This window comes from Helianthus annuus, chromosome 6 (assembly GCF_002127325.2).
Source record: "Helianthus annuus cultivar XRQ/B chromosome 6, HanXRQr2.0-SUNRISE, whole genome shotgun sequence".
Taxonomy (NCBI): domain Eukaryota; kingdom Viridiplantae; phylum Streptophyta; class Magnoliopsida; order Asterales; family Asteraceae; genus Helianthus; species Helianthus annuus.
This window is the reverse complement of record NC_035438.2, coordinates 7,590,703-7,600,502: the sequence shown is the minus strand read 5'-3', so window position 1 is coordinate 7,600,502 and position 9,800 is coordinate 7,590,703. Positions and strand designations below refer to the sequence as shown.

The window sequence follows — 9,800 nt, the reverse complement described above, 5'->3', positions numbered from 1 at the left end:
CGGTTGTTGGATGAGCGATTGGTGTAGAAGGCTTGCGGCTGTGAGGGGATCTGTAATTGCAGCCCCAGTTGAGCCGCAAGCTGTTGAACCGCCTGTACAGCAGCATCAGAGGGTTGAACAGATTGCACACTGCCAGAGACAGGTGGTGGCTTGAGGGCTGCCGTGAAGGCCTGTGTTGGAGGGACGATATTGTCGTTCTTTTGATGCAGGTAATCGTGGTCTGCAAAGAGGGCATGGAGTTCATTGAATGCTAATTGCTTTGTTAGGGCAGCAGTCTTAAGTCCGTTGTATTCTGGACGGAGACCGGAGATGATAAGCATTACAAGATCTTTTTCCTTCATCGGTTCCCCTATATTAGCAAGGGCGGTGGCATACTCTTGGGCCCTTGTTAAATAGGCAAAGGAGGATTCATCAGGCTTCATCTCGATACGCAATAACTGTGTCTTCAACGTATATTCTCTAGAGGAAGTATGGGGAGCAAAAGCTCGTTCCAGAGCGAGCCATAGTTCTCTCGAGGTGGTAGTACCTTGAGCATGTTGGATAGCGCCTTCGGAGACCGTGGATAGGATAAGCATCCGTACGTGAGCGTCGTTGGCCACCCATGCGAAGTATTCTGGGTTCGGCAGTCTTGTTTCTGCAGCCGATTCTTTTTCTTTTCCGGAGGTAGAGGAGGTCAGAATAGTAGCCTCCGGACATGGTATTGTGCCATCTACGTAACCGTACAACTCGTTGGTTACTTGGAATGGTTGCACCAGAATTTTCCAGTGACCGTAGTTGTCTGGATTTAGGAGAAAGCTGAACTTGTGAGAGTTGTGGATGGCCTTCTCCTTTGAATCGAAAGTTGTGATGGTGGCCATTGTTGCAGATTTGTGAGGGTGCGGCGGTTAGGGTTTATTGGCGGCAGCTAGGGTTTTTTTTTAGGGTAGGCTCTGATACCAAGATAAACTTGGTAATCAGTGATTGTATTACGTATTGAATTGTATAATTACATGGTATATATAAAGACTAGAATAATACACTCTAGACCCTATACAATTAGATACTAATTAAATATGAACTAATGTTTGTCTAATAGGGTCAAAGGTAAATCTTAGTATTAAAAGTGGGGGTACACGTATGATAGCGTATGAAGAATTAAACATGTATATATGATTGTATTTAAGTATGTGTGTGTTTCTAACGTAGGTAAAACCACTTGGGTTATGCCTATGTATGGATTCAAGTATGACTACCGCGTAGTGAGAATGTATGAATTTGAGTATGATTGATGACAAACACGTATAAGATTAACATGTAATATCGAGCGTATAAGTTGAAGTATAAATGAGGTTAAGCACACGTAAGTTTAGTATATAGTTTTGAGTGTATAAATCGAAGTGTGAATACTGCTATGTGTAAGATTGTCATGAAATATTGATTGTATGAGTTGAAACGTGTATGCATGCTTTTATGGTTCTTGGAACAAATCATTGAGTTTGTCGAACCAAGTAGATCGGGTCCGTTGGGAATGGAGAATCAGACTCGTGAATGTCGAGAGGGTATTGGGAGAAAGTAGCAATTTACGACGAAAGATAATAGTTTGTAAAGGAATGTTATATTCGTTTAAAATTTGGATTCATATACGTCGTAGGTTGTCTGATCTTATGAAATTTTCATGCCCACGTGTTTAGATTTAGAATTACGTATTAGTGATTTTGAGAATGGTTTTAGGTAGTCAGCTTGCTCTATTGAAAGTATTTTACATCAAAACGAGAAAAGTTGTGCTTGAAAATTTTCGTGGAAAACTTGGTTTTGAAAAGTATTTTTTTAGCAAAAAATACTTATAGATAGTCAAGCTTCATTGGTAGTGGCGTGCATGTTTAGGGTTACTATGTCTATAGTATGTATGGGGAGTTAGGTTGACCGGTGAGATGGTCGTGGTAGGTTGATTGAAAACTTAGTTGATGAGTTCGGTTGGACAACAATAATAAGAAAACTATATAAGTTATATGTTTTACATGACAACACCACATCAAAAAATTAGTGTATATCTTAGGCATAAAACCCGACAGCACCCCTTGAAAATATGGTTGAACGTCTCATCCGCACCGATTGAAAATGTTTCCTGGGTCCGCCACTGAGGTCATATATGAAAATTGCTATTTATACCCTTATACTTTCCAAAATTACAAAATGAGTACCCTGACTTTTAGATCATCCCTTAATTTACATGTGATTCACCACCTGTACTGAGTGGAAGAATGTCTGAAGAAGATGCATGCTTGCATTTTGGCTTAGGATTGTTGAAAACCGGGTATGAAGAAACCGATAATTCTCGTGCACCAGAAAGTGTCGATGGTTTGGTCGAAGCGCGTGACGCTCTTGGAGTTTCAATCTCTAATGAAAGCAGAAATTTAGAAGAAAAGTTCCATCATGAACCATGCAAAAATTTGTACCAAACATAGTTTACAATGAGTAATCTTTTTCAATGGTAAAAAGTAATTAATTTATTCGGTACAAAGAATGTTATAAATCACAACCGCGTTACAACTAGCCCAAACTGGACCTAGTGATTTCATACGCTAGAAAGCAAGCAGCATTAGCGGGGACACTTCGAGCCATTGCGGGTCCAAAACCTTTATATAAACCACCAATTCCTTCGGCTTTAACAATCTTTTTAAAAGCATCAATCGACCCAGTATACTTCGGGTTCTTATAATCATCAATCTGGATAACACTCTTGACCACATCGGTTGGGTAAACCGAAACCCAAAACGCACCACCGGCTAAACCACCTGCCAACATAAGTGAACCACGGCCTAACCCTGAAGTGTCGGTCCCACCAGCCATATACTGCTTTAGGGCCTCGTAGACGCCAAACATTGCGGCGTTTCCTGGGACTTCACGAGCCAATGTGGGAAATAATCCTTTGTATAGACCTCTAATGCCGCCTTCAGATCTCAGGACCTGCTTTGCCACGTCTATTGGACCACCGTATTTCACTGCTGCTGTGGCAGCTGCACTGGCTTCTGCCACTACGGCTGCACCTGAACCTTGCGCCTGCAATCTAATTTCCAAGAAATAAATTGCACCATAAATCACGAAACTAAATGTTGACCAAAGCCATTTGCGAAAATAAACATGGGATGCGTCTACGGTAGATGCGTCACTGAAAACGAGGCTACTGAAACGTCTACGATAGACGCATCAGTACAAGCAAATAAGAAGTCGACACGTGTCATCAACCTTAGGCATTTTTTTTACTTTTCCACCACGATTTTTAAACGGGTGTGACTTTTTCATACGTTAATATTTTAAAAAAGAGTTAAATGCCATTTTAGTCCCTGTGGTTTGGGCCATTTTGCTAGTTTAGTCCAAAGGTTTGAAACGTTGCCATTTTAGTCCAAATAGTTTCAAGCGTTGCCATTTTAGTCCACTGGGTTAACTCCGTCCATTTCTTATGTTAGCTAGAAAGGTAATTCGATCATTTTATATGGTCGAATTGCCCTTCTAGATAGCAGAATTACATATAAAATGACCGAGATGCCCTTCTAATTAACAGAATAAAGGAATGGAGTTAATCCAGTTGACTAAAATGGCAACGTTTCAAACCTTTGGACTAAACTGGCAAAATGGCCCAAACCACAGGGACTAAAATGGCATTTAACTCTTTAAAAAAAGTTTAAACCAAATGAAAGAGAATTTTATTATTTATAATTTGGTGTACTTTAAAAATTAAAATAAAAAATACTGTCGTATGAAAGAGTTATGCTCGTTTAAAAATCGTGGTGGAAAAGAAAAAAAGGAGGCACGGAAACCCTTGGTACATTTGTAGACGCATCCGGTGTTTATTTTAGACGCATCCTCTACATTTGAAGACGCATCCTTTTACACGTGTCGAATTTTGATTGGCTTACCAGAAGAGTCTACCTTAGACGCATCAGGTGCATTTATTTCAGTGATGCGTCTACCGTAGACGCATCACATCTTTATTTTCCCAATTCACTTTGGTCAATGTTTAGTTTCGTGATTTTCCCTTATATTTTTACTCATATCCTTCGACGTTTATGGTCAAGCTTATATTTCACATGTATTTGACCTAAAAAGTCAAACTGGCATACTATATTATTGCAGTTAAAAAACCACTGACCTGCATTTGATCAGCTCAGTTGGGGTTGCCAAGAAAGAGACCGCGACTCCTGCACCGGCTCCAGCAACGAACTGCTGGTTCACAGTCAAGGGTGCACCAGGTGCAGACCTCAGTAGGGTCTCCATTTGACCCCTAACCGTGAACAAAAGAGCGTTGAAGGCTGCCACCGTGGCAAGTGGGGCCCCCATACCTTTGTATAGGCCGCTTGCACCTTCGGCTGCTAATGTCTTTTTAACCGCATCGATTGCACCAGAGTATTTAGGGAGTTGACCCGGTAAAGGAGTAGGTTGACTTTGGAGTTTGACTTTGATAGTATCAAAAGGGTGTCCAACCACCAATTGAGCCACCCCTCCTACGGTTCCGGCGGCTAAGTCCTTCGCCACATCACCCATCTGTAAAACTAGTCGAAAATCAGAATTGACAAGAATTCTTTTCCAGATCTTGATTTTAGGAATATTAAAATCGAAGATGCTCGTAGTTGTTCGGATACATCTTTTTAAAGTGATAACCTTTTGTTTGGTTCATTGTATTCATCACTAATTACTTTGGTGATAACCTTTTGTCCAAGTTCAATGTATTTATCAACTTCTTTACAAAATTAACAACTATATTGATTTCTAAATCATCTTATGCTCAAAAGCCAAATGCATAAAGCCAAATGTATATAACTAATTTAAATCATTAGGCCCAAATGATCTGAAGTTAAAAGTTAAAACTAGGTCCATCAACCTAAATAAGATCATATTTATCTTGAAAACATTAGCTACTTAAAAGATTTAGGGGTTGTTTGACAACATCTGAATGGTTAAGTGATGAACCAATAAGAGGTCTGAATCATTAAGTGCTGAACGAGTAAAAGGTCTGAACCATTAAGAGACTGTATAATGCTTAACCGTTCAGAGGCAAATGTCTAACCGATTCAAATTAGAGGTCTTAACCATTCAGACTCTGTATAATGCTTAACCATTCAGAGGCAAATGTCTGAACCATTCAAACATCTGCTTGCGAAACAAACAAGTCTGAATCATTAAGTGCTGAACCAGTAAAGGTCTGAACCGTTAAGAGCCTCGTTAAGAGGTAAACAAACAGCCCTAAACTCTGAAGACTACAAATGCAAATTACTAAATTCAGAGTTGTAATGCAGCAAGAAGTTGTATTCATCAAGAAAAAGTGAAGTTGTGATTAAAACAGTTCTTTAAACAAACAGAAACAAAAAAAAAAAAATCTTTTAAATTTAAATAACCATACCTTTGCTAATAATCTGATAAAGCCACTAGAGATGGATCAAAGAAATGACACCCTGAGTAAATCTTGCTCAATAACTAGAAGTGTCCAACCTAAAAAACATAAAAATAACGAAAATACCAAATGGGTATAGGTTAAATGTGAGCTTCGAATATATGAATCTTTTAAAAATAGAATCTTTTTGTGATAAAGAAAGAAAGAAAGAAAGAAAGAAAGAAAGGGGAGGGTTGAAAAGGGGTTGTGTAAATTGAAATCTTGAAGAAGCTGTGAGGGTGAGAGGATACCAGAGAGGAATAGAGGACAAGATTGGCTGGTGAATCTCCTACTGTATTTTAGCGCAATTGTAGCTGTCGAAAAGCAAACCAACACCTAAGATTCGTCACAATGTGGCAACTTTGGATAGTGGGATCGTTATTTTTTACCAAAATGATTTTTGTTTTCTTATAATAATTGTATATTCAAAAGCTTTTTTTTTTTTATTATTATTATTTCGAAAAGTTTTGATATATATGGTTGTGCTACCCTACCTATCATTATACTCACCATACCTATATTTTTCTTTAACGTTCAACAAAGTCTGGTCACTTACTCACGTACGCTCGTGATCACAGACAGTGCCAAACACGTAAAAAGTTGAACAACCCTTGAACGAAGGGTTAAATAGGTGTAGAGGTTGTTAAAAATGTTTAACGGATGGAATGCTTCTAACGAAATTCGAGGAGGTTAAAGGGACGTATACTGAAGCTATACGGTTGTATAGAGTCAATATCAATCAACAGGGGTAAAATTTACCAATACAAGAATGCATTTAGTCAACCTTGAATAAATTTATTTTGAGAATAACGTTTAATGATAAGGTATTGATTGATTTGTATCATCACATATATAACGTGTGTTTACAAGTTAACCATATATAATGGGTAGATTAGTTTCTTTAGGCTAATCTAATTTGGTTCTAGACAGGTTTTGTAGACATGGATGCACACTCGTAACTAATTGCAACCCTAAATGAGTTTTTCAAATAAACGCCACCGAACTGTTATAGTCGACATAGACGTGGCTTGCACCTTGTCTATTTTCTGCCATAGGTGTGTTGTATTATAGAAAAAGTAAAAATTTGGCAGTGGCGGATCTAGAAAATCCGCCAAGCCGTAACGTTTTATAAAAAAGCCGTAGCGAAATCGTAAAAACGTCAAATTTTTCCAAAATTTACACTAATTTTACACTACCGCCGGAGCGTCAAGCCGTAGCGGAGGTTGCCCCTTTTTATATGCTAGGTCCGCCCCTGAGAGTTGGTTAATAGGGTTTGTGAATTGATTCTAACAATCTAACTCGGTATTTGTAGATTTGGGTTTAGTTGAAATATGTTTGAGCCAATTTTGAGTCAAATCAAAGTACATGTTTAGCTAAACCAATTATCTTTGGGTTGGTAAATACACTCACTGATTCCCAAAGTTGAACTGAACTCGAAACCCCTTGCACACCACTTACTCCGGCCAGACTATGTTGTCTTAATCAGACTCACGCTGACATCAGAGTTTGGCTTGGGCGTTCCCCCGGAAAACCATACCGTCGGCTGCCACTTGACAGTCGTTATACCACCACAATAGCAGAACTCTCTAGCGTAACACTCGGTGGGACAAAAACCCGGGTGGGCTCAGGATTTGAACTGACAACCTCGCACAAGACCTAGCTTAAATCTTTCGTTACCTAAATTCACCAAAAGTGAAACAAGTGGGGATCGAACTTGAATTTCCACCGGAGAAACCAAGCCTGCTACCACTAGGCCACAAGTGAGGATAATGTTTTTCCTGTTTTTAAATTTTTTCTTCATTTTTCGATTTTTTTTTTTAATTTTTATCTTTTTAGTACAAGTTTCGGTAACAACTGAGGGTGCTCAATTCCAATTTTGATGTGTTTGGTTGTCAAATGAATTGGAATCCATCACCCCGACACCCACCACTCCGGGTTCGGGTGGGAACAGTACGGGTTGAAATAGTCGCGTTGAAAAGTTCGGGTCGAAAAGATTCGCGTCGAAATGGTTTGCGTCAAAGCAGTTCGGTTCCAAACGATTCGCGTCAAAACAGTCGGGTCGAAACAATTCACGTCGAAACGGTTCACGTCAAAGCAGTTCGTGTCGAAACAGTACAGGTCGAAACGGTTTGGGTGGAAACTATTGGACTATATTGTGTGAGCCCACATGCTCACTTTAGGTAGCTAGGGTTTCATGACATCTCTATATATTGTAATCGTTAATGAATGAATGAGTCAATCAAGTCTTTTACCATATCTTACATGGTATCAGAGCCTAAGCTCTATACCATTTCCGCTGCGTCACACACAAATAACCAAACCGTAGCCGTCACCACTTGAGACAAAAACCTAGACAGGGCGGCGTGCCGCCACTGCCGCCGCCGCCCTGTCCCGCGGCCGTTTGTGTTTGTTTCCCGTTTATTTTTATATATTTATTTTTTTGTTGAAATAAATTCTCGGTTTCTTTTTCGTTGTCGTTTCCTCGTCAAAAAGACATGCTTCCTATTAATCCTCATGAACCATTAATATTGTTTGGAAAATTGATTTCAAACAATATTTAATACAATTGCAATTGGCCGACGAAGTGATTAATATTTATCCAATTGTCAACCTATGTGTCATCGTTCATCATTGCCGTAGGTTGTGTCATGATGGTTGAAAGAGATTTACAGAAAGAAAAGCAAAATTCAATTTTGACTGTGTGGAGCCACCATTGCCGTAGATCTTTTGAAGTTTTTTTTTAGTTTCCTCTGAATCTCAGGTTGCACCTTCCTATCCGATTGGATTTTCGTTTCGCCGAATTTGTTTGGTTCTGTTTCAGTTGGTTCCCGCAAACCGGCCCACTCTTTCATTACGATGAAGATTTCTCACCGGGTTGTCTCTCCTTCCAGATCTGCTATCTCATCTCCTAGTTCGTTTCCTTTCTTTTGTTATTACCAGACCATGCTCCGCTGCCACCAGAGATTGCCGCTTGACTACGGTCACCGGCCTTTGGTTTGACACACCGCCGCACGACCTTGGTCGCCGGGTGTCTATTTGTTTCTTTTCTTTCTTTTGTTCTTGTTGGATCATGATCTGTTGTCACCGAAGATCGCCGCCTGGCTACGGTCACTGGCCTTCGATTTGACACACCGCCACCACGGTCGTTGGGTGTCTATTTTTTATTTTTATTTTCCCTTCTATCTTTCTTTCTTCTGTTTGGTTGGGATAACAATCATGTTAGATAATTCCGGGGACAATGAACCAAAATAGGGGGACGCCGTGAATCAAACTTAAGTCAAGAAATCCTAATCTCGATTTCAAGGATCCTACAGTTTTGTCACCATGCTTAGCCGCCGCATGACCACGGTCACGCCGCCGCTCCTTTGTAGGACTACGGTCCTTCACCGCACCCTTTGCAACACTTCTGGATCACTACTTTGAAGAATATGGATTAATATTTTGGCAAAATAAAGTAGCTCGCTATTTTTTTAAGAGAGGATTGTGGAACTACAAGTCAAGAACCAAGATCGAGACTAGTTATTGTTTTGTTTATGTTTTTTATTCCAGTCTGAACGTCCGATTCTCTACCGCTCCAACTGCGGGGGAGTATTGGACTATATTGTGTGAGCCCACAGGCTCACTTTAGGTAGCTAGGGTTTCGTGGCATCTCTATATATTGTAATCGTTAATGAATGAATGAGTCAACCAATATATCTTACAGAAACGATATGGGTCAAAATGGTTCGGGTCGAAACGGCTCACGTTAAAGCAGTTCGGTTCCAAACGGTTCGCGTCAAAACGGTTCAAGTCCAAACAGTTCGCTTCGAAACGGTTCGCATCAAAGCAATTCGTGTCAGTTCGAGTCCAAACGATTCGCATCCAAATGATTCGCGTCAAAACGGTTCACGTCGAAACTGTTCGCGTCAAAGCGGTCCGAGTCAAAACGGTTCGGGTCAAAATGGCTCGCGTCAAAGCAGTTCGAGTCGAAACAATTTGGGTCAAAACGGTTCGGTTCGAAACGGTACGGGTTGAAACCGTTCGGGTTGATATGGTGCGGGTCGAAATGGTCGAAGATTTCAGTGAATTTACTTTAATTTCTTCACATGTAGGAATGATTTTGAATTCCTTTAGCTAAAGGAATTTGACGAAATTCATGCCCAGTTCTAATTTTGTTTTCAACCAAACACATGAAGATTGTAGTTGGGATTTCAATTCCAACAAATTCTGTGAACCAAATATTTAAGAGATAAATTCAGATTTTAATTCTCTAAAATTACATTGAATTCTGCGAAAATATCCTTTTTAGCATAACCCAAATAATTCCTGTTTGGGAAAAAGAATGACGGGGATATCCTATGAAAACATGAGGGAAGTGATGCACAAAATCATGTACATGTTTTCTTTAATAGTA

At 39.8% G+C, this 9,800-nt stretch overlaps 1 protein-coding gene across 3 annotated transcripts; it reads right to left on the bottom strand.

Moving 5' to 3' along the window:
• Nucleotides 1–2,413: 2,413 nt before the first annotated feature.
• LOC110864552 (mitochondrial carnitine/acylcarnitine carrier-like protein) lies at nt 2,414–5,778 on the bottom strand. Of its 3 annotated transcripts, none has more exons than XM_022113655.2 (4): nt 5,659–5,778; nt 5,378–5,466; nt 4,130–4,529; nt 2,414–3,046 (listed from the first exon to the last, which is right to left on the bottom strand). In XM_022113655.2, the coding sequence occupies exons 3-4, from the start codon at nt 4,519–4,521 to the stop codon at nt 2,530–2,532; spliced, it is 909 nt and encodes a 302-aa protein (XP_021969347.1). In that variant the 5' UTR covers nt 4,522–4,529; nt 5,378–5,466; nt 5,659–5,778; the 3' UTR covers nt 2,414–2,529. The 3 variants fall into 3 exon arrangements, with proteins under 3 accessions (XP_021969347.1, XP_021969346.1, XP_035830252.1); XM_022113654.2 differs by having other exon boundaries at nt 4,130–4,521; XM_035974359.1 differs by lacking the exon at nt 5,659–5,778 and having other exon boundaries at nt 5,378–5,652.
• Between the last annotated feature and the right edge of the window lie 4,022 nt (nt 5,779–9,800).

Bases quoted from the DNA above. Each gene is read 5' to 3' on its own strand.
- LOC110864552 (XM_022113655.2), bottom strand. From the start codon at position 4,521: ATGGGTGATGTGGCGAAGGACTTAGCCGCCGGAACCGTAGGAGGGGTG. The intron at 3,047-4,129 runs GTCAGTGGTTTT...CTTGGAAATTAG, and splicing joins ACTGAGCTGATCAAATGCAG to ATTGCAGGCGCAAGGTTCAG.